Here is a 24,419-nt window from a genome sequence, read left to right as displayed (position 1 = left end):
GATCTGGCATACTTCAGAGACAGCAGTTGAAAAAGAGACATACGCTTCAAAAGTCCGTTTGGCAGCTAAAACTTTCCCGTGTCACCAGCGGGGTGTACAAGCTCGGTCATTCTTGGAGCAGGCTAGGGAGGGGTCAGCCAGGCCCCTCCTGGAGAGGCTTGAGCCAGGTCATGGCCAAAAAGAGTGTGGTCCCCGACCAGCAGCTTTTTATTCTCTTGCAGGTCTAACATGACTTTGCAAAAGTATACCACAGAGTGTTGTCTTGGGCACACTCTGGTCTCCTTGAGCACACATACACATGCACACACCACCTCACAGGCCAGCTGTGCGGGTGAGACTGGAGCCCCCTGCACATAGCCCTGAGGGAGATGGTGTGGGAAAGCAGGTAAACAAAGTCCTTCATTTGTTAAAGTCATGAGTTAAAAACCATCATCTGTCCCTTTAAGGAGATACAGTCTCTTTTGAGGTGAGATAATAGAAGGAATGTAAAAAGAGCATCCCAGCTGAAGCGGGGACCCCTTCCTAACCCCTCCAGAACCTGTTAGTCCTGGCTTCATAATCTCTTTGTTGAATTTCAGTTGTGAGATGTCGTGCCAGAATGCCTTATATTTTATGAATTTTACAGAGTTTTAGTTTTGGTCTTAGGAGGCAGCCGTAAACAAGAATGAGCCTTCAGAAGGGAGTTTTTCCTCTCCTGGTATCTCCAGGGAGGAGAACCCAGCTGATTGTTGTGTGCATCCAGGCATGCACGCACATCCCTTAGCTGTACAGACACACCATGCAGAGAGGCTCCCTAGAGGCCTGGAGAGCGCCCGGCAGTTCATGGCCCCCCAACCAGAAGAGCCCCCTTCCTGTGCTGGCTGCCCGGTAGCCCGGCCGCTTCAGCAGAGGTGACCCCACTGGAGGGAAGGCTGGCACTTCCCAACCCTTGTTCAGCCATCGTTGTTGAATTTGAAGATGCCTCCTGATGTTTGTGAGTTGGCTTACAACCTCTTTGCATTCTCATAATCACTTACTGAACCTCTGATAAGTGCCAGACACTGTGCTGGGCACTGACTGGAATGAGGTGAGGCCCCTGCCCCTGGGGGCTTCCAGCCTGAGTGGGGAGGCAGGTGAGCACAGGGCAGCAAGGGCTGGGATTCTGCACCCTGGGGACCAGAGCCCAGCCAGACCTCAGGTGAGGCAGTGCTGAAGAAGCCCAGGGCACGCTGGTGATAGGCTGCTTCTTCCCAGGAGTTATCTAGAGCTGAGCCTTCTCAGTGGGGCCGTGACAGCTTCAGGGGGTAACCAGCCCCTCTCTTGTGTGCTCCGACTCAGCCCCACCCACTTCTGTGGGCCTAGGAGCAGAGTGGAGTCTGGGAGGTTTGAGGACCACAGGCAGCTTCCACTCAGTTTTCCCTGTTCGGTAGAGTCATCCTGTTTCCCAGGGTTAGGAGTGGTTTCCCTCAGAGCAGTTCGTTCCTCAGACCCACAACCCCGACTAAGAAAATAGAATCCCACCCTGCATTTCTGCGTGTGGGGACCCCGAGGTCTTGCAGCGTTATCTTCTACTGGATGTCTGTCAGCCTTGGAACATCATGTCCTGGGGTGTCGATCGGCAAGGAGTGTGTCCGAGCTTGCGTCAGTGGCTGCCCGCCCTCAAGTCCAGCCCCAGGCAGTGCCGTGGCATTTCCTCAGGGAGGAAGCACAGGGGTTCTCCTGAGACACAAACCACAGAATGTTTAAAAGCGGGGAGGGGCCATTCTCCTGAACCCCAGCTTCCTTCCCAGTTCATTAATGCATTTTCAATCTTTGATTTCTTAAAGCCAACTGAAAGTGAAAGTGTCCCTGTCCCAACCGCTACACCTGGGGTAAGATCAGTGACTAGTCCCCAGGGGGCTGGGTTTTTCCCTTGAGTTTATTTGGCCATGTCGAGTCCTCCGCTAGTTGTTCTGTATTCTCCATGATTGTCCTTCCAGAACAGTGTCTGCAGTGGTTTGCATTCATCATCAGTGTCCAGTACTCTTGACGAGCCCAGCGTCCTCCTCTTAACACTCTAGACCACGTGGACATGCATGTGCTGTGTGGACGCAGTTTTCCAAAGCCCTGTGTTGTTAGCATGTAACTTCTTTCATATCATGCTTTGTAAGGTGCAAAGGCCGTAGAAACACATCTTGAATTCTTACCTCTGCCACCTCTGTGTGCATCTGTTGCTGTTTTTCTGAAAGTGTTGCATGTTCTACTTTCCATTGGGTTTGACCTCTCCATGATAACCCTTCAGAACTCTGAAGAGAGCAATAGAATCTCCATCACCTTTTTCCGTCTTTTCCGAGTGATGCGATTGGTGAAGCTTCTCAGCAGGGGGGAAGGCATCCGGACGCTGCTGTGGACTTTTATTAAGTCCTTCCAGGTAAGAGCCATCCATGCCAGGGGCTTCTTTGAAGATCATGTGTAAGTCAGAGGTTGTCCCCTATTGTAGAGGATCCACCCTCCCTTGGGCAGGACCACTGTGACCATCAAGGTCCATGGAGGACATAAAACGTGGAAGAGACCTGCCCAGCATTGCTTGGGAAAATCACTTAGGATGAGTTGCTTAAGGAAGCAGAAGAAAGAGCAGTAAGGACCTGCAGCTGAGAGCTCTGTGGCATTTCCAAGACAGACAGAGATACAGGGCTCCACGCCCGGGGTGAATGGTGATGTCTGAGAGAGGGAGGGTCCCAGCCGACACCTGGAAGCGTCGTAAGGCTGCCACAGTCCAGTCCGGTGGCTAACCTGTTGATAGATACAAAGTCAAGAGACCAACTGGCCTGGGCCAGCACACCATCCCCCATCCTGGGTTATCCTGTGCCTGGCAGGATTGCATAGTGGAGGGCATCTAGGTATAAGCCAGGTCCCCTTTGTCAGCTGTACTCTCCAAGCTGTTCCAAACAGAACGCAGCTTCTCCTGTACCTTCCGACACCCCACACCAGGTATTCCAGTCTTTTGGACTTACTCCATTGGGAGGGGCCCACATTCTTATCCAGAGGTACACCACTTGGGGAGCTTGTAGATGCACACAAACATTAGAAAATAAGTCATGGATCTTCATTTCTTTATCTTTTGACAGTTTTTAATTCAAAAGCTATAAATGCTCACATTAACAAGTGAAGTTATCCAAAGATACACAGAGAACAACCAACCCCACGTCTCAAGTAACTGTTGTTAATATCCCAGGAGACATTTTTCCACAGTGGGCAGATTTTTAACAGGTGAAGAGGAGAAGGTGTGCATCTGGGGAAGGAGGTCAGTCCAGAGATTCGAAGGAAATTCACGAGTCCTGCTGGGGAAAATGAGGTTGTGGAAGGAGCCGGGCTGTGGCTCTGAGAGAGACAGGGCCAGTGGGGGTTCCAGGCAGGTGAGCTTAGGTCCTGGAAAGGGATTAAAGCCTAGGCTGTTGTTATTAATGCAGAGCACCAATGTTTGTGACTGAGCTGCTGTAAAGATAGAATGATTCCTGCAATAATGTCATTCGTCCTTTTTAAAAAGGTTTTGGTCACTATAGATAAATTCATGTCACCAAGTAGCGGACCATAAAAATTGAGAAGCTGTGCCAACAAAATTCTTCAACACTTATCTAGGGAGAAAATGCATGTTGGTATGACAAGGACAGCCGGAAACTAACCCTGGGGGGCTGTTAACCGGCCCAGCTGTCATGATGGTGCAGCCGCTCTGGGCCAAGCTGGCAGTCACAGACCCAGACCTGGCACAAGTCAGGAGGCTTTTTAGCCACTGGCTGTCTGATGACCTTTCTCAGATAGGAGAACAAGTGGAGGCTTTATGCATGTGAGCTTGGCCTTAACAATCTGGGCACTCCCTGGAGGCATGCTGAGCACATGGACGTTTTCTGTCACCTGAGATGAGGGAGAAAAGCATTTGAGGAGCCTTGGCTTAAAAGACCAGGGGTCTGTCTGACCTCACACCCATGCTTTTATCTGATGTTCCTAAGGAGAGCCCAGGCTTAGCCACCACAGGGCTAGCTCCTTTTCCTCCCTGTCCCAGCCCCCAGCTCTGCATTTCTTTCAAAAAGGGTGCATTTTAAGAAAAGTGTCTTGCTTTCTACAGCCACAGCCAAAAAGTAGTTCTTCCCCTCTGACCCAGTAATTCCACTCCTAACACTTCACTCTAAGGAAGTACTTCAGCAGACACAAGGTGATTTTGCATAAAGATGTTCCTTTGCAAAACAGCTGCTTGCTCCCGCTGCAGACACACCCACAAAAGAAGGAAGCAAGCAGTTTGGAATCATTTTATCAATTACAGTGGTTTCACAAAGGAATCCAACAGTTACTTAAGCATTATTGTGAGAGGTAACACTATTTAAGAGGAGGACACACTGTTGATGGCCGTGGCCAGCACATTATGCCTGCAGCTTCGTAAGGCGAGGTGTATGGGCTGCTGTCCTCAGGGCTGAAGCTGTGCTGCTGCGCTGGGGTTTATTTACAAAGCTCTTCCTCACTACAGATGTCCTTTCAGTATAGCATGGAAAAGAATAGAGGGTGTTCCCTATGTGGGCCTTCAGTTTCTCCCCTCCCCGCCCCCAAGCCATCGGTGCGGCAGGGACCGGAGGCTCACACTGACCCGAGTGCCTCCTGTCTTCCAGGCGCTCCCGTACGTCGCCCTTCTCATCGCCATGCTGTTCTTCATCTACGCGGTCATCGGCATGCAGGTACGCTCCGGCACCTCTCCCCTGGATCCCTTTGCTGCATCGCCCCAGCATGCTGCACTTGGGACAGGTGGACTGGAAAGGCAGGTCATGGTTTTTTAGCCCGGCTTGGCTGCTAAAGAGCAATAAAGTTGAGGAAGATTTGGCCCTGCGGGACAGGGCTTGTACCAGCAAGAGCCCCAGGGTTAGAAGGGTATGAGGAGGTTAAGCTGACTTTAGGGCTCTCCCCACCCCGGATCTGTGTCTGAGGAGAGCCAACTGATGGAGAAAACCCACAGTTGAGTGTAGACAAGTGCAGTACTGAAAGAAGCCGTAATTGTCCTGTTTTCTTTACCACCGTTGCTAAGAGGATACTGAGTGATACTAAAGTCTGTTTATCATCTGAAAGCATTTCAGATGCTGGGGCTGAAGTGAGCCATTATCTTGCCTCAGAAGCGCCCCTCTAAAAAGAAGCATGCAAGCAAGCCCTCCTGTGACCTGGGGGCTGCTCTCCAGCCCCTCGTGAGGTGTGAAGAGGGGACAGGAGCTCATTAACAACTGAGCCCTAACATGAAGTGGCTGGGTTGGGGGCAGGGCCTCTGTGGGGAGAGGGAGGTGAAGGAGTCTGTGGTCCTGGATACCCTCCTCCCCGGGGTCTCTCTGCCCTGCTCTCCACTGGTTCAGGTCAGGGAGTGCTGTGATGAGGAGGAGAAGTATTCCAGTGTCAGAGACGTGGTGGTCCCTACTTTTGTATTCTTAAAGCAGAGAAGCATGTGCAAGTCACCAGGACTCACCAGGGTTTTTACTTGTGTCTTTATTTTTAATTGAGGGATAATTGCTTCACAATCTTGGTTTGATTTCTGCCATACATCAACATGAATTAGTCATAGCTGTACACATGTCCCCTCCCTCTTGAACCTTCCTCCCACATCCCACCCTTTGCCACTGCTCTAGGTTGTTACAGAGCCCCGGTTTGAGTTCCCTGAGTCATACAGCAAATTCCCGTTGGCTATCTATTTTACGATGGTAGCATATATGCTTCCATGCTACTCTCTGCATTCATCTCACCCTCTCCTTCCTCCACCACTGCCCCCCCCCCCACCCTTGTCCACAAGTCTATTCTCTGAGTCTGTATCTTCATTGTTGCCCTGCAGATCGGTTCATCAGTACCATCTTTCTAGATTCCATATCACCAGGGGTTTTGAATGAAGAGTCAGTGTGCTTGAGCCCCTGTATTTCAGCGGCTTGTGGTGCTCTGGGCCCGAAAGGTCTTTTATGCCATAACGTCCTCGTATAAAACTTAAGTGTTATAGAGAACTGCAAACTGCATCACACATACCACCCTATGTTCACTGAAGAATCTTTGCTGGGCATCAGGCTCTTCCTAAATGTCAGTCTGCTTCTATAATCTCTGTGAGTGAAGCACTCAGTAACTTCTCCTGGCCCTTACAGCAAAGCCCACCAACCCCCCATGCTTGTCCACAGCCTTTCTTTGGTCTGTCTATCACACTCACTTTGGCTTCATTTCCTGGAGTACCCAGGCCATGTCGCTTCTGCTCCTTTGCAGGCCTTGCACTCTCTGCCTGGAGCACCCTTTGCCCTCCTTGTCGCCTGACTGGGTTCTCCTTACCCTTCAGTCCAGTCCTTATCCTCACTTCTGCAAGCCTTCCCTGGTGCCAGCCCCCAGCCTCAGGGATCCCCTGAGCCTGTTCTGTGCTTCCCGTGGGGGCTGGACCAGCTGAACTCCCATTGGGAGGGCTGCCTGTCTGGTTATTTCTGCATCCCTTCCTCAGGGCAGGAACTTGCTGAGCTGAGGATGTGCCCAGTGGTTATTTCTGCATCCCTTCCCCAGGGCAGGAACTTGCTGAGCTGAGGATGTACCCAGTGGTTAGAAGAGAGCCCAGCACACCTCAGTGGGATGAATCAAATGCCAGGCATTTTGGGTATTGACTGAACTTGAGTTCTAAATTCACATGTGGAGGGCTTTTTTTTTTTCTCCATATGATAAAATTTTTTCTTTTCCCCCTAACAATTTCTCTCTCTAGATGTTTGGGAAAGTGGCCATGAGAGATAACAATCAGATCAACAGGAACAACAATTTCCAGACCTTTCCCCAGGCGGTGCTGCTGCTCTTCAGGTGACCGAGTCCAGTCCTGAGTAGATGTCTCTGGCTTTGGGCTCCAGAGCAAAAGAGGACCCGGGTTCTTAAAGCAGTTGGGTCCTGGTGGTTTTTTGTATTTGTTTTGTATTCTTACATGGACATGGTAGCATTTTAGTCACAGAGGAATTTTGTTGGCTTTTGGTCATTCACATTGTGATTGGCTTATGATTCTCCATTTGGGAGTGAATGAGTAGGTCTGCTGAGCCACTGGGAAGGTATGGAGTATATGCTTACACATGGTACATGCACTCAAACAACCAGGAAAATGAAAATTTAGCAGGAACATGGAAGCCTTTTGCACAGTCAGTGGGGAGCTTCGTGAGATGCACAATTTCAAGCTGTATGGGATTGTTTTTAACTCTTTTTAATAACTTTGTAAACAGAGTGCCTTAAAGTGTGAGAACTTTCTAGAAACCATACAAGTAATTCCTATTGACTCTAGTGACTGGAGAGCAAATTCTTTGTAAGTTAGTTTCCAGTTCTTTTCTTTCAACAGAATTGAATGGGGAATCTAATCAAGCCTGTCAGATGTTAGGTTGCTAAAAATAATAATAATCATTTAAAAATTACAGTGTAAGTGTCTAAAAGAAAGAAGACAACAAAACAAACATCCCTTTATACTAAAAGAATTGATGTGCTTGTATCCAGTGGTTGATGCATATCAAAGGGAGTTTCAGCAGGTCCTCCACTTACTGATACAAGTTGCATTTTAAAATAAATAGGATTTTCAGTTTAGGAATTTTGACTAAATCAAGCTGCCTTCCTCCCAAATTACTTAGGTTTTGATCTAATTGAAAAATATTTTTCCTTAAAATTTCTTGAGGGTCTAAGCCTTATATGCCTTCTTTCTTTCTTTGCTTGATCCAAAAAAGGTGTGCGACGGGGGAAGCCTGGCAGGAAATCATGCTAGCCTGCCTCCCGGGGAAGCAATGCGACCCCGACTCGGATTACAACCCCGGGGAGGAATACACATGTGGGAGCAACTTCGCCATCGTTTATTTCATCAGTTTTTATATGCTCTGCGCATTTCTGGTAAGTGATCAGAATTGCCTCACAAACCCCTGCGCTCCTCTCATAGATATTCATGTAGCATTTGAGATTCAGACCAATGATATTGCCGCATCAAATAGCTGTGCGGTATCTTATGTTGACGAGCAGTCTAGACTCCACTGGGCAGTTGAGGTTTCTGCTGAGTGAGGCCTGTGTTAATATAAGCACCTTTGTTGTAATTGGGGTTTTGGTGCTCACTAACAGGCTTCACCACTCTAGCTTCTTAGGGCTGCTGGTTCTTTTATAAAAATCTCAAAGCCACTGCACATAGCAGTAACTTAAGACAGTGAGTTATTTGGTGCAAATTATAAAACTCCAGTGTGTTTCAAAAGACCAGACAATACCTACCCACCCCCCGGCCCCCTCCCCCCCACCCCCGGGGACTATACCCAAACCATTTGTGAAAGCTGGAAGCCTGCTTTTTCTTAATCATTCTTTAGAAGGAAAGTTTTTCAGCCTTTCTGGGAGAAATGGGTCCAGATGTCTTGTGACCATTATAATCAGGAAGCACTCACTAGGATTGAACCCAGCTAAACTCACTGTACCTGAAACTCCCCTCGATTGGCTTTTACAGATCATCAACCTCTTCGTGGCTGTCATCATGGACAATTTTGATTATCTCACCCGGGACTGGTCTATTCTGGGGCCTCACCATTTAGATGAATTCAAACGGATCTGGTCTGAATATGACCCCGAGGCAAAGTAAGTGGAAAAGAATTCCATGTGGCTTGTATGAGCTGTTTCTGGGTGTTGGCTGTGCTCCCTGGGAAGGTGGGAGGGACCACAAGCCTGGATGGGTGGTGCTGCCCTGCCCTCATGCTGCACTTTGCCTCCAGGGGCAGGATCAAGCACCTGGACGTGGTCACTCTGCTCCGCCGCATCCAGCCTCCCCTGGGCTTTGGGAAGTTGTGTCCACACCGGGTAGCCTGCAAGGTGAGCGTCTTGTTGGCGTGCCTGAAGGTCTCTCAGAGGGCCTCCCTGCTTTAGTCAGCACTGATTAACTTGCGTTCTGCGGAGCCTGCCATCAGGCGCTGGCGGGGTGCTGAGATGAATGTTATGTGGTTGCCATCCTTGAGGAGCTCTTGAATGTATAACTCTCAAGTCACCCTTTCAGCCACCGATAAGGTTAGGAAGGGAATTACGTAATTTGTCACTGGTTGGGAGAAGGGAATGGTGACCCTTGCATCAGGTTCAGCAGGAGAGAAGTAGGAGTTTGTCAGAGCGGAAAGAGCATCACAGAAGCGGAGCCTAGAGAGCCCAGACGGGGAGGCAGGAGAACACAGAGTGGCTGGTGTGGCTGGAACACGAGAGAAAGTGGCCGAGGCCTGAGGCCCCAGCTGAGTGTAGCTGCGCGGAGCCTTCTGTGTCATGCTGAGTCTCATGGAAGGAACGTGAATAGACGTCTGTTCTAGAAAGTTGCCTCTAGGCAACAGAGAGGTAAACTGGGGACAGAACACCCAGGAGAGCTGTTGCATTATCTCATTGCAACATATGGCAAGAGCCAGAGGGAGGGCAGTGGAGTGGGCGTGGAGAGGAGGCGTTGGCTTAGGGGTCTGCTTAGGGCATAGCATGGAGAGGACTTGGTGACCTGAACACCTCCGAGCTGGCGTGATGGTGCGCATGGTGACCCTCTGCTACCAGAGCTCCCTTCCCAGGGAGCCTGCGTCGAGTGGCGGCCCCTCAGGGGTGGATTCCAGTCTCTTGCTAAAACCACACTCTTTGTCAGATGGGACTTGAACCCATCTGCACCTCAGATTGAGACTTGAGCCCACAATTCCTGCCTTAGGAGGGGACTCGAACACAGTCTCTTAGTTTAAACCACTCACCTGGGCTTACTGAAACTCAGGTTTTTTTGTCTCGTTGTGGAAAGAATTCAGTATGAGGCAGAGTGGCTGGCAAAGAGTGAGTTTATTAGCAGAGGATGCTTGTGAGAGATACAGGGGGCAGGCAAGCGAGCACAGCCCCGAGAGCAGAGAGGTTTACGTTTTTATAATCAAAGGAAAAGTAGAGGAGAGAATATCCCCTTCTTCCTCATTTTTAGGTAGATATCAAGGCTGATACCCTTAGTTCCTCTTTTAACCTTTTATGGTATAACCAGTACCATCATGGTGGTGGTTAAATCATATGTTTATTAACAAAAGGGTGGTAATGTATACTAAAACAAGGTAATTGATCTCAGGTTTTGGTATAATACCCCCTCTCACCTGTGCTCCTGTCATGGCCGCATGCAGATGTGCTGCTCTCCAGCTCCCTGACTTGGTGAATAAGACTCAGACCCCATGCCTACTGTCTGATGCTTTGCTTGTGTACACTGTTGCTTGGTTACTGGACTCTTGTTGAGTGACCGAAGGCTTGCAACAGTCTCCCAGGCTCGCTTAGAATTCCCTTCTGTCTTCAATGCCCTAGTGGGACTTTTAAGCTAAGTATTTAATTAAACTGCTCCATTCCTATCACCACCTCACCCCATTCCTGACGTTTTCACATCAGACCATGCTCTCTGTAAGCTCTCCTCGAGATCTGGTTTCTTTCGGTAGAGTTCATGTCAAATCACCTGGAGTCAGCTGTAGAAACAGAAAAGGACCCCTGTGTTTTAGAGGAGAAATGTGGGGGTTTGTCTGTTGAAACTGTGCCATGTAGAAATCCAGCCAGACTGTGCAACACCTGGTCCCCTCTTCCCACAGATCTGATGGGATTCAGGGTCAGGGGTTCACCTTACCCTCAGAGGGGTGCTAGGCTAGCTCTAGACAGAATCACAGTAAAGAGTGGAGTCTACAGTGTATTTCAGGCTTTCAGAGAAATCTGAGTCTAACTCATTGTGCCCTGCCCTGGAAGTCCAGAAAGCTCCATTGGCAAGTCCTTGGGCTCCTTGCCTGAGTCTTTGCTTCTGCTCATCCTGAACTCTGGATGTCGGTGCAGAGAATAAGCCATGGATGTTGACTTTTTCCCATAGATTTCACAGTACCAGGCTCTTTTCTACTTTCCAAGAACAAGATGAGTTCTAGCTCATGGCTATTGTTTTATGTTTGCGTTTGCAGACCCTTTTATGTAAAGGATCTAAGGAAGGACCTGTGTAAGTAAAAGTGGACTACTTTGTGCTCTAAGGACAAAGCAGTTTGCTGATTCAGAAATTTACCAGGAGATGCAAGTAAATGTGCAGGCTGTCCAAGTAAATGCATGCATTGGAGAAGGAAATGGCAACCCACTCCAGTGTTCTTGCCTGGAGAATCCCAGGGACGGAGGAGCCTGGTGGGTTGCCATCTATGGGGTTGTACAGAGTCAGACACGACTGAAGCGACTTAACAGCAGCAGCAGTCCAAGTAAATTTTCAGGCTGTCCTAGGACTAGGAATTCAGGTAGGGTGAATCCTGTGTACCCGAGGTTGTAGTCCATTGATAGGTAGGAGGAAAAGCTTTTAACATCTTTCTTTTGGGACACCTTGTTAGCCGAAAGTAAGAAATGTGAAACTATTAGTAATTCTAAGTACCACTTTTTTAGCACTTATACCTGCCAGGCACCCAGCTGAAGCGTCTATGCCCTTAGTGTCTGTGATATCCTTTAACCCTTGCACAGCACTTGGCTCTGGGCATGTCATCTGCATCAGCTGGGGCCATAGAGGGTGTTTTCTCTCATCCTAGTCCTCTCCGGCTCTCAGTGCTGGTGTTACAGGGGTAAAGAGAGAGAAGACAGGAGCAGGACATTGGGGATCCAGCTCTGCAAGGCCAAACCCTCAGAGGAATTGCATGGACTTGTACAAAACACTCCACAGTGGTGTCTCCGGGGAAGGGTCCTTGAAGGACACTCCCCAAGTTAGGAAAAGTAATGGACTTCATTGATTGAGGACCTTTGTCTCAGACTCTGTGCCTGGCTCATCATACCTGGTACATCATTTTACCCCCAAACAGCCTTTAAAGATGTGCCCAGAATGGAGGCTTGACCCCAAGACACACGGGAGCCACCTGATGAGAAGGGGAGAGGAATGCATAAATAGTAGGGGACTAAACAGTTAAAAAAAAAAACAAAAAAACGTTATCTGAGTGCCAGCATTTGTGCTTTGTCATCTCAGAGCCCCTCAAATGGTAGGTGCCCCTCAATGGCCATTAACTTGAATCAAGGAGCCATTAGAAAGGAGATGGAGAGAATAAACAGAAAATAAATGGAATGGACTGCAGCTGTCCTCGGTTGTTTGCATTCTATCAAGGGACTTTTCTTTCTGTTTACAGAGACTAGTTGCTATGAACATGCCACTCAACAGTGATGGGACAGTCATGTTTAATGCAACTCTGTTTGCTCTGGTTCGAACGGCTCTTAAAATCAAGACTGAAGGTGAGCCCTCCCTGGAAGCAGGACAGGTGGGAGAAGAGGACAGGGAGGCCATATCCCACCTTGATTCTCACGTGGACCTCTTCTTGTCAGAAGCCCCCCCCACCCTCGGGGGGCCGGGGTGGTGCATGTAATCAGGATGTCTGTGCTGGGCCGTCTGGCCAGGCCAGCCTCCTCCACCTTTCTCTCCTCCCTTCATACGTCACTTTGTCCCAGAGCTGAGAGGTGACTCGTGCCACCGGCAGCTCTGGTGAGAACAGAGAGGCGTTGCAGGGGAAAGAAACAAGGCTCATTTGCCCCTCTTGCATTTTGAATCCAGGCAACCTGGAACAAGCTAATGAAGAACTCCGAGCTGTGATCAAGAAAATTTGGAAGAAAACCAGCATGAAACTACTTGACCAAGTTGTCCCTCCAGCTGGTGGTCAGTGCGATTTATTTCCTAAGTAGCTCTTGACCAACATGTTGGTTTCAGTGCTAGTCTCCAGGAATCCCAGCGTGTTTGCAGAAGGCTTGAGGTACCAGCCAGAACATTGAGGCCAGCAGCTAAAGGCCCTTATGGCCATCAGTGGAATGATTTGCGGTAATGTGAAGACCATTCCAGACAAAGGAGAGGCTTCAGTGAGAAGGAAACAGACCCAGATCGCTGAAGCAGGGGTTCTCTTGTGGGTGGAGGAAGTCATGTTAGGAGAACAAGCTTGGGGCCTCAAAACCAAAAGCCTCTGGTTTTTTTTGGAGGGGGGGTGGGTTGCCCAAAATGAAGTACTTAAAACTAGTTTCCATATATCCTTCAACATGTTGTTGAAAATGTCTCACAAAAAACAAAAGCTTTTGAAAAATGGTATTTTTGAAATGCTCTAAGACTAGATCTATTACCCAAACGTCCCTTTAATTAGAATTTAGAGTAGAGATGGAACTAACAGGCATGCTTATTTCTTTTTGTTGTTTATCATAAAATAACTGACTAAACTTTTCTCAGACTTATATATATATAACACACACACATATATATATATAATCCAGATACTGTTTTTCCATTTCTGTTTAAGTACACATTGACTTAAAAGTGGAGGTGGTTGTGTTTTGATTTTCATTTTCGAGTTTTAAAGGTGCAGGATCCGTCTGCTCAGTGCGAACACACCCGGCCTCTACCCCCTCAGCCCCGGGTGTGTTAGAAATGTTTGGTGTGGTGTGTTAGAAATGTTTGGTGTGTTTTGTAACAAACTGAATTGCGTCACTCCCAACGGGGCTGGCTCAGGTCTGGAAGCTGAGTCTGGAACCCCAGGCCAGGACAGTGGCCTCTCCTTTTGAGAAAGTGGCAACCTCTGGATCCTGGGGGATAGTGCAGCTTGCTGGCCAGCTCTGTTCCCCACGTGACGCCAGAAGCACTGTGAGCTCTTGTTACTGGAGGGAGCCACCCAGAGCTGGCAGGGCCAACAGCTCAGAGCTGGGAAAGAGGACCCACCAAGAAATGATGAAGGGAAAGCGTGCAAAACAAAACACCAACAGAACCAAACAAAAACTCCTACCCAGAGAGAGGTGCCTGGCTCCCCACAGGAGAACTGACCCTGCACCTTTAAAACAGCTCTTTGGTTTCCGTTCTTTTCTTTTTAGCTGCACACCCAGGTGTTCGCATGGCTGAGACGAATTGCTTTTCTTAAATTGTTGTAACAATGTGCTTGAGCTTTTTCTGCAGCCTCCATTCCTTTCGAGTCTCAGTCTTTCAGAATATTCTGAAGCAATTCTGTTTTAGGGTGGTGGCATGGAATCGGAGTTATCTCTTGCCAACTGTATTCCCCTACATATTTCTCACGATGCAGATGCATGCTTCAGAATAGTGGGCTGTACCTGTCTCGGGGGAACCTTCCTTGCAGGCGCCCCCCCCCCCCCCGCCCCTTCTCGCCGCTTTTGATGTGCCACCTTCCCTACAGCCCAGTCTCTCACATCCATGCCATCCTGGCAAGGCTCACCTGGGGAGAGCCATTCACATTTCTGTGAAACTTCATTTGTTTCTATTTCACCAAGGAAAAAAAAGGGGTCTGGAATTTGCCTCCCTTCCTTTGATCAGCTTGTAGCCCTACTAGGCTTTTCTTGAAGGCTACATAGTCTTCCTCTTTCCTGGCCCAATGGCGGGCCCTTCTTTTCTCTCTGCATTTCTTAACGTGGATTGGGGGTTAGGGTGACAAGGGTTAATCTCTTCCAAAATGGCAGTCAGAGCCCCAGAAAACCTGGAAAGGAAACAGCACCTTAGTAGGGATGGGATGCTCAAGAAGTTCTATGGCCCAGGTGGTGGATGTGCCGAGCATAGAGCTTATCCAGGCTGATGTCAAATAAGGGCTCTTGTCACTGAATTTCCGAAGGTGGAGACTTTAGGCTTTAGGGCACAGGCTCTGGTTGAGTTGCTGGGCAGGGTTGTAGCATCTGCGTTCACCCTTTGCCTCTTTGTCTTTCCTCTTACCTTCCCAGTAGATGAGCCTTTCCCACCCCGTGGAGCACTTAGAAAAGGGGGATATATTTACGACCCTCTGGGCCAGCACATGGGTAGCTCCCATGGCGGAGGGGCTCGGTGTCCACCCTCGGTAATCTGGCCTGAGGGCAGCAGACTGAGCCAGACCAGCCCGACACCTGGGACTGGCCTTTGTGGTGTGCTCAGGGAACCCTTACAGCCCTGGTGGGAAAGCAGAGTCAGGGCCCATCTTAAAAGGCCTTGCCAGCACAGGGGTGATGTGAGGCGCCCCCAGCTCATCCAGAGCTTGATGAGGTGATGCTCAGGAATGAGCCAGGGAGCCAGGCCAGAATGCCGGGCTCTGGCGCTGCCTCTGGCTGTGGGGACAGCCTGTCCGCTCTCTCCATGCTGAGGTATCTCGTTTCCCATCCGGATCTTGCTCGTCTTCTCAGCTCCGCTGTGGCCTCCTGCTGAGTCATGACTCTTCCCCTGTCCTCCCAGGGGCTCCTCTGTCTTTGGACCTTCGCTCCTGGACCTGAATCTTTGGCTCCTTTCCCCTGAGGAGCATTCAGAGCGGTGACCCCATCGCTCTCTGAAGTCCCGGGCCCAGCCGGCCTCCCTGCCCTCACTCCTTTTCCTTCTTTTTCTGTCCTGCTGTAGCTGTGAGTTTGCTGTCTTAAGACTCTTCCTGAGCCTGGTCTCAGTAGCTCAGCATCTCAGTGCAGAAGGTCAGGTAGCCCTTGGAGGCCCTGCTTGCAGAGCCCTAGGTGGACACCTCCGCCCTGGAGCTGCCCCTTGGGCAGAAACACGATCCACCCTCTTCACTGAGTACAGCGACCACCACCCCGCCACTGCCCCACCCAGGTTCTGGGCCAGGGAGAGCCAGGACTCTCCCATAGGAGCCCCCTTGGGCCCTCTAGGTTAGCACCATCCAGGCTGAAGGGGGAGAGCAGTTAGGCCTGCTTTTGCTGGAAGCACCCCAGCGAGGGATGAGATGGGCTTCCTGTGAGTATGGCCAGTGTTTTTGTGGGAACCCACAGGGGAGACTGGGGACTCTGACTGGCAGAGGCTGGCTGACCCTGGGATCGTCGGGCTGCAGTTGGCCCGCCTCCTGCATGTGGCCTGGTGGAGAGGTAGACTTTGCTGGGGAGAGGCAGCCCACAGCACCAGGTGGCTCTTGTGGTGGAGCTGGGCCATCCCTCAGGGAGTCAGTGGGGTGGAGAATGAGAACCCAGGTCTGGGGGGCCCACCTCCCAGCTCACCTGGCCTGGAGCAAGTCATGGAACCTCTGTCCACTCGCCTCTCACCTCCCTGCCTCTGCACAGGGCATTGTTAGACCATTTGGACCAGCCCTAGACCGACGAGGGCCCTGGGTTTCATTGCTGCCCAAAGGCCGAGGTTGACTCCCCTGCGCTGCTGTAGGACTTGCCTGGCTTGGGTTTAGGACTGTGACACACTTCTCCAGGCCGACCAGCCCCAGGCATCCTCTCACACAGCAACACTGAGCTGCTTCTGACAAGGAAGTTGGGGGCAGGCAGCCCAGAGTGGCCCAGCAGTGTCCAGTCGCGGACATCCGTCCCCACACGGGCAGGAAATGCACCCCCCGGGCGCACCCCACCTGAGGGTTCCGGTGTCCTGCACCCTGTCGTGGTTCTTGTCCTATTTCAGTAGGTGCCACTGTTGGAGAGCTGTTAGAAAACAGTGGTTCTGATGGCAATGGTCCACTGTCACCGGCCCCCTGGCACTTAGACTGCCCAGAGCACCCTACAGGCCTCTTGTCCTGGAATCCTCACAGCTTCTCCTGAGAGGCTCAGGCTCACTTGTGGGTGAGAACACAAGCCCAGAGAGGCCAGGTCCTCTACCCTCGATGGCACGTGAATCGCAAGGGCAGCCTGGCCACAAGTCGAGCGGTGCTAAAGCCTGAGGGTGGCAGCCGTTCTCCTCCAGCCTCTGCAAGCCATGGTCACTGGTCACCAGCCTTGTGGGCACCCTGGGCAGGTGTGGGAGTGAGCACCATGGGAGAGCAGGCCTCGTGGAGACCCCGGGCACGCCGGCACTGCCAGGGTGGTTTCCTGGGAGACAGCAAGAGCCACTGTTCTGCCTCATGCATCGCCTTTAATCAGGCTCAGCGGAGGCCCAGCTCCCGGGGCACGCACGGTGGGGCTGCTTCTGAACAAAGCAGAGACAAGGCAGCCAGCTCTGAGGTGAGCTGCGGCTGTCACTCGCAGTATCGAAAACAAGCAGTTCTGAGTTACAAACCGAGACACGGCATGTGGAGGCTACCGGCAGAGAAGTAAGGGGGCACTTGGAAATCTGGGTCTGCAGTCACTTTTCGGAATCGGCCTCTCCTTCCGAGCTTGTCTGTCACCTTTCTGAGTTCTCTATCTTTCTCTCCAGGCATTGGGGTTTGGATGGTTAATTGTCCTTGGTGTTCGCGGTAATTACACATGCAAATCCCTATGCACGGGTGAAACTATGACCCATGAAGCCTTTTTTTATGTTCTGTAATTTTTCTTTTGAGTCAGTAACCGAGATGGCACTTCATGGTGTTACTAATACGCTGCTCTATGAAACTCATGACAAGTCCATTATTTTCTGCAATTTTGAGTATCAGTTTATGTAACTGACTCTAATTTTGAGGGTTAACTGCTTTGCACAATCTTGCTTTTCGCTAGATTTAGTTTCCCGTGTCCTAAGCTGAGAGCTCAGTGCCCCCGCCCTCTCCCTGCCCAAAGCAAGTGTTGAGGCTCTTGGTGCAAATGTGCTGATTCGGGAGAGCTCTGTCTGGTCTCTCCGTTTAGATGATGAGGTAACCGTGGGGAAGTTCTATGCCACTTTCCTGATACAGGACTACTTTAGGAAATTCAAGAAACGGAAAGAACAAGGACTGGTGGGAAAATACCCCGCGAAGAACAGCACAATTGCCCTACAGGTGAATTGTTGTTTTTGTCTTTTTCTCTTTTTCACTAACAATTTTACAAGCTTTATTGAAACACTAGAGAGCTGACTATTCATGGTTGAGCAGTTACCACCAGGATTTTGTTTAAACTGAGATACTGCACACTCCCCCAAGGTGGACTAGCCATTTCTGGGCCACCAGGTAAGTGCCTCCCCTTCCCCGCACCCTCTGTGGCCCCGCATCCATGCCCACTGCAGCCCGGCCTGTGCGGTGGGACCCCCCCAGGACAGCGGCCAAGGCACAGCCCTCGCGGGAGGGGAGCCAGAGCTGCCCCACGCCCCGTCTCCCCTGGGCTTCTCCAACAGCAGCGCCCTCCGAGCAGGCACCCACCTTCCCCCGGCCCTGGGCTCGGGCCCTGGCCGCCCACGAAACAGCTTTCCATCCGAACGCAAGTGCTTTGTTTTGTTTCTGTTTATTTCTTACCCCACTGCTTGTTGGTTTTTGGTCCATCTCAGTAACATCCATCACCTCCTAGTATGTGTGTGTGTGTGTGTGTGTGTGTGTGTAAGCTTGTGTGTGTGTGTGCAGTGTGTCTGTGTCTACGTGTCGTCTCCTGGTGGCTGTAAGCCTTGCTGTGCAAATGCTGTTCTCTCGTGACCCAGCCAGCCTCTGGTCCTTACAACTGCCCAGTCTCCTGGAGGGGGAATGTGGCTTCAGGAACCTCTGGTTCTAACTGGAGTCCATTATTCAAGGGTGTAGAACCCTCGATAAGCGCAGAGCCCTGGTGGGAAGCAGGTGTGTAGGGAAATGGTGTCCTGGTGGAGACCGGCGAAAAGAGGGCTAGGAAGGGCAGTCTGTGGTTGCAGTGATGGAGAAAGCAGGTGGAAAAGGAGTGAGGAAAAGATGCTGAGACTACAAAAAGGGAACTACAGAGGTTGGCAAGCTGTCAGAAACAACTCTGCAAATGAATCGCGCACCCTGTCATCTCGGCTCTCTGAGTAGCTTGACACAGAATGTTTGCCTTTTATGTCCCTCTTACCATGTGTGTCTTACACTGGGTCTTGTTGGTATGGGTAAGGTTCAATGTGAAATAGTCTTCTGCATTTTTTCCGGGGGAAAATGCCCAGCATCGTTTTGTGTTCTCAGTGATGGTAATTACCAAAGTGAAGGCCTGTCTGTGATCTTGCTGAGAGAGAATGAATGTGAATGATGATGAATGAAGGGAGGAGTGTGAGGTATGTGCACCTGGCGGGTTAGGAGATGACCTTGTGTGACAGTGACCTGTGGATTCATATGACCTGGGCTTTACCCAGACAGCTATAGGACAGGGGGAAAGTGGATGCTGAGTCTGATCAAAGAACATCTGCTAAAGGAAGCTTAGTGAATCTGAGGCCCAAATAGCTGATTGTTGTCCCAGATTGTGGAATTTCAATAACACTTTCACCTCTGACCTGTCCAGTTTGCAAAAATGACAACCCTTCTCCTGAGCACAGCTCACCAGTAGCCTTAGAGAGGCCAGTCAACTGAAAAGATGGATTTGCAAACTTGAACAGGTCTGGTCCATGTGTTCTAGAGGGTGGTGTGGCCAAATTGGGTACAAAGGCAGGGAGTGATGATCACATTTCTGCACGCTCCTCCCTAAAGCAGCCCAGATTCCAGGGTGTCGTGGTGCCCATCCCCTTACAGGAAACCACTTGCTGTTCTCAGATTCTAGTTGATGGGTGTGGTGGGGCTTGACTTTTCTGGAGGGGGAAACATACTCTTCCGTGGATGGCTGTGTCATCATGTATCATAAATAACCAAGGTAGTGCTGTGCTGAAGAGATTTCCCTTTTCCATGGAAGGCAGGTACAATGACCACTTGAAGACAGGGTTATACCTTTGCTGAGTCCCCAAGACTTCCTAGTTAGAAGGCTTCAGTGCTCGCTCTGGAGGTTGGATATAGTGTTTGAATGTTTTAAGACCTGAATGACAACACATGCCTATATAATTAATAACCACATAGTGGGGTGGGTTTCACTGAGTCTTTAAGTCAAAGGTTCCAATGATGCTGAAGCTGCACATATGCGTCATGGCTTAAAAGACTATTGCGTTGTCCCACAGTCTTGTTTTTCTCCTGGACATTTTTCATTTTGTTGTTTGTAGAAAGTTTTATTTCCTTGGTGAAATTAAAATATTTCCAGTTAGGTACCAACATCAACACATTTCCACATGGTTCCATTGGGAGTTGAGGCTGTGACTATGCTTTATGTTGTGTACCCAGCCTAGTAAATTAAGTTGTCTTCATAATCTTGACAGATACTCTGGAAAATGCACTTGATTCTGCGGCAGGCATTGAAAACAGAAAAATTTTGCCTCCGTGAAGGATAGTTCTCACTACATTTTTGGTCCTGTGCTGTAGGAAGGGCTTTAAATGTATTCTGTCACTCTGCACTTAACTAGCAAGACGAAGCACTTCCTTTCTGAATTGAGGAAATAATATGAGCAGATGTGACGTTAGGGAAACAGGATCAAATGGCAGCGGGAAGAGAAATGGGTGAAGCGTGTCACTAGGACAAGAACACAGGTCCTCAGAGAAGCTCCTTACAGTGGGCATGGCCTATTAAGAAGTGGGATGAGGTGGTCCTCCCTGTGTCGGGGGTGCCAGTAGACCAGCAGTTCAATTGCTAATGAAAAGAGGAGCATGAGCCTCGGGTGAGCGCCCGAGACGGGACGTAGGCCAGTGCTTTGTGCCGCGCAGGGTGCATCCGTCTGAGCAGGATCAGAGCTGGCCCACGTTCTTTGCCCCCCACAGTGACGCGGCTTTGGCGGGCACATGGCTGCACTCTTGTTATCAGCCCCGTGGGCTCCATCTGGTCTCCCTCTGTTCAGACCAACTGCAGGGCCCCTTCTCCATGAAGGGGGGGTGACTTGAGGCGCTCCTGGATCCCGTGTGGGCAGGAGCTCGGCACCCAGTGTCCTCTGGCCTCTGTGGTCTGAATGAGTGTGCAGTTTCCATCCGTCCATCCATCTTCATCAGTAAAGCCAGCCTTCTCTCCCGCCCCTCTCCAGAGGGGATCAGAGGGAAGCTGCGTCAGGCTTTTTCTTTTTCCTCCCTCATCCCCTACATGCCATATTCACTTTAGTTTGACTCAGCCTTTGCTCTTCATCCATTGTTGCTGCATCCCAGTGACCTGCAGATTTCCACCTGGATCAAGCAACTAAATGAACACAAGTCCACAGCCGTGGAAACTCTGTCCCCTCCCCAGCAGACAGTACTGCCCCGTCAGGCTTTCCAGATGAGGACCACAAGATCCAGATGCATTAGCCCAGTATCTCATGGATCAGAAAAAGAGAACAGGTCCCAGAGTGGGGAATGTTTTGTTCATTTCTTTTTCTTTCAATGTCCAAGGATTTCCTTTATGCCAGAGACATTCTGGTAGAGTCTGAGGGGGAGACTGTTTCCCGCTCAGCCAAAATGGGAGCCTGCCCATCTTCATGACAGGAAGATTTGAGAGGGCTATATATTTTTTTTTTCTTACCTGTTTCAAAGTTAGGTTTAAGGCTTGTAAAGAATTAGACAGGTTTTCTCACGTGAAAGCCTGAGCCCCAGCTGGCAGGTGGTGGTGTAGGTGGCCCAGGGGAAAGGTGCATGGTGGATTGGATCCAGTGACTCCCTCACATGGCCTCCTTGGAGGGACTCAGGCATAAACCCAGAGGGAAATCGGGTACTCCATAGACACGGAACCTGTCACGTATCTAACAACTGTCATGTTAGTCTCAAAAATTAGCAAGATTTTTTGTATTTTTTTAAAGCATGATTCCATCTAAAGCCATAAAAAGGCTATTTTTTTTCTTTTTTAATCTAAGAGAAGAACAGATGCTAACAGATAAGATTTCACTGGCTGATTCATTTGTTTCAGATGCTTGAACGGATGCTTTAGAATTTTCTGCCTGAGCTACAGCACCAAGCTCGTTAGTCGGAAGGCGTTTGTGGCTAAGGCCTTGAAAGGGAAAAGTCTCAAGTGGGCTTATTTCTACTGAAACAGCATTTCGGGAGAAATGCAGGAAAAAGCAAACCCAAGGCCCCAGAGAGATCCCTTCCAAGCAAAGCACTCTTCCGGAAGGTGGAAGCGGGGCCGTGGCTCAACTGCGGGGCCGTGGCCTCCTGTCGTGGATGTTGCTCACGTGGCTCCTTCTCATGGAAGGGAACGAGCGAGGCTTAACAGTTTTCCCTTGCGAGCAGAAACTCAGAGAAAGGGAAAGAGTGAGAGAGAGCGAAGGAGGGGGGCAGCCGCCCCAAGAGAAATGAAATGAACACAACTTCCTGATGCTGGCCAGTAAAAAAAAAAAAAAAAAAAAAAAAAAAAAAAGATTAATAAAAACGATTAAGCAGACCTGCCTAAGGTGGGCAGCTGACTCCATTCCAAAGTTCTGCATCCCTAGTTTGCCCGAACTACCAAAGACTGGCAGGCCCCTCAGCGCTGGGCCGACAGAGTTCTTTTTATATATGCCAGGCCATCCTGACCATCCCACTCAGCTCTCTGCAGTGACGTGTGCGCAGTGCAGGGAGACGGGGGCAGGACAGGAAGCGCAGACACCCCCATTTACACCGACACATACACCTGCATGCCCAGACCAACCCAGGTGACACCTCAGGTTCCATCTTAATGCGTCCGCGGGAAACACCACCACACCCCAACCTCATCTGACATTGTCCGTCTCTAATTCAAAGCCAGTCCGGGGATGCCTCTTTGGAAGCAGTGTGGTCCAGTTTCAAGGACACTGGGAGTCAGGGGACCTGGGTTCTAGTCCCAGTGCCAGCGTTCACTTGCTGCGTGACCTTGGGCAAGACACTTAACCTCTCTGTGCCTCAGTTTCCCCATCTGTAAAATGGGGGTAATAATGTCGACCTACCTCACAGGGCTGTTGTGAGGAATAGCTAAGTGATTGTAAAGCACTTTGAACGTATAATTGCTTATTATTAAGACTACAACAATAATAATATCATATGCCTGTTTACTACCAGAACTTTAAGAAACTCTTGTTTTTCTTTGATCTTTTGTTCTGTTCTGTATTTGTAGTGATCCATCGAGAAAGAGAATTCCCCCCTTTTTGAGATACCTAGGAAACGTGTAAAGATATAAACAGAAGTAACTCAGGTTGTTGTTTTCTCACATCTCACAAAGGGTATATTTTTGCCCAAGAAGTTGCTTTGCGAGGGGGCCCCATCTGAAATTCTCAGCCAACTCCAAGCAGTGGTTGAGGGGTCAGTACACCTGACCCTGAGCCCAAGATGCCCAGAGGAGTCAATCTGAGTTTTGGAGTTAGCATTCAAAAGTAACCTTAGTGTAAGACCCCGAGGTTCCTGAAGAGTCTAGAAAAGAGAAGGGTTACAAGCCACAGTCTGTGCAGATTGAAGGTGTGTGTGTGCATGTGTGTGAGGCGTAGAGCCCCGGTGCGTGGGGAAGCCCGGCTCCTGGAGCCATGTCACCACGGGGAAGAGTGGTGCGAGCAGAAGTCCCCCGGGCCTGTCCTGTGCGTGACTCAGCCCCTCCCAGCCGTGAGGTCTGCTCCAGTGTTGTCTTCTGTGCTCTGACCTTTGTCCCGCTGGGGAAGCAGCCCTGGCCCCCGATTCTGCTCCGACATGCACAGACTGTTGGACGTCTAGGAGCTTGAGGTGGGTTTTCCTCACAGCAGAGTCCATGGGACGGGAGAAAAGGGCTGCCTTTCTGACACAGCACTGTGGGTGGTGACGTGGCATGGGGGTGACCCCTGTGAGGATGCTGAGGTACATCTGGACGCTGACAGCGGTGGCCCCGGTACCTTGAGTCTCCTCACCTCCTGCTGGCACCCCAGGCCCACTCCAAACCCCTCTGTGAGTCAGTCACCGAAGGGCTAATGCCTGCCTTAGTGGGGACCTCTGGGGCTTGCAGAGGTTTGGTCTGAAGGCCCACCTCCACTCTGGCTGGGTAGTGCCCAGGATGTACCGGTTATTAAGTATTTGGTGTATCATAACTGAAAAAGAAGCAGCCCTGTGGGCACCTGAGAAGTGTATCCACCATCACAAATGACCCCTCTGTCTCCCACTTACTCTGATGTCAAGTTTATTAAGCACTGAAGGGATGTACGTGCTCACCCCCCACGCCCAATTGTGTCACCCCATGTCAGAGGCCTCAAGTGACCACCTGTCTTCTAAATCTGAGTCTGTACACCAGAGCCTCCACAGAAGAGCCCTAAGCGATTCCTGAGGCTGGTGTCTCCACACACACATCTCCACCGTCCTTCCACATGAGTAAAAACTGGAACACGGTAACTTTCTAGGTGGGACTTAGGGAAATGCAAGAATCTTGCCCCACGTGGGCCCGGTGGTGGCTGGTAGCTGAGGCCAGTTGGTTAAGGACAGTCAGGAATCGCAGGGGCCGCCTCCCGCCTCAGCTCCAAACGAGGCTTCCCTGAAGCCTGGGCGACAGTCAAGCTGCAGACACCTCTCTCCTTTTCCCTAAAATCTTAGCTTCTGCTAAGGTTTGGATGTAGAAAAGTTGTGAGAGACGAGTCAAGTGGAGTGTGTGAGACTGACAGCCTCTCGCAGCAAACTTGGTGCCCGACACCAGAATCCATGGTGCTAAACTCTTAACTAAGCTCCTGGATGGAAGACACGACACAGCCCAGAGTCCATCGTAGGACAGCAGGTGTAGGATTGGACCTCGGGCTCTTAAATAACTTACTCTATGATGTAACCTAATTAAATCTTCAGTGGATCCGCAGGGTTATTGGGCACTCAGTTGTCTGCTCTTAAAAGTAGAATCTTTCCTCTCTGAGAAGAGTGGTTCTTATTTTCACGAGTCTTTGAGATGATAGAATTACTGAAAATAAGGAAAATTACATTACGTAATTGCAAAAGGTGTGA

General features: G+C 50.1%; 1 protein-coding gene across 1 annotated transcript in view; it reads left to right on the top strand.

The window, feature by feature from the left end:
- The window catches only part of CACNA1D (calcium voltage-gated channel subunit alpha1 D), a 326,915-nt gene that overhangs the window by 285,038 nt on the left and 17,458 nt on the right, over positions 1-24,419 (top strand). The window contains exons 30-38 of the mRNA XM_055557680.1: positions 2,261-2,389; positions 4,617-4,682; positions 6,704-6,795; positions 7,692-7,851; positions 8,444-8,571; positions 8,706-8,802; positions 12,090-12,192; positions 12,509-12,610; positions 17,434-17,564. Coding sequence (XP_055413655.1) covers positions 2,261-2,389; positions 4,617-4,682; positions 6,704-6,795; positions 7,692-7,851; positions 8,444-8,571; positions 8,706-8,802; positions 12,090-12,192; positions 12,509-12,610; positions 17,434-17,564 — 1,008 coding nt within the window. The remainder of the gene's footprint in view (positions 1-2,260; positions 2,390-4,616; positions 4,683-6,703; positions 6,796-7,691; positions 7,852-8,443; positions 8,572-8,705; positions 8,803-12,089; positions 12,193-12,508; positions 12,611-17,433; positions 17,565-24,419) is intronic.

Source organism: Bubalus kerabau, chromosome 20 (assembly GCF_029407905.1).
Source record: "Bubalus kerabau isolate K-KA32 ecotype Philippines breed swamp buffalo chromosome 20, PCC_UOA_SB_1v2, whole genome shotgun sequence".
Taxonomy (NCBI): Eukaryota; Metazoa; Chordata; class Mammalia; order Artiodactyla; family Bovidae; genus Bubalus; species Bubalus kerabau.
The sequence above is the reverse complement of the archived record's forward strand: the minus strand, read 5'-3'. Positions and strand labels throughout refer to the sequence as shown.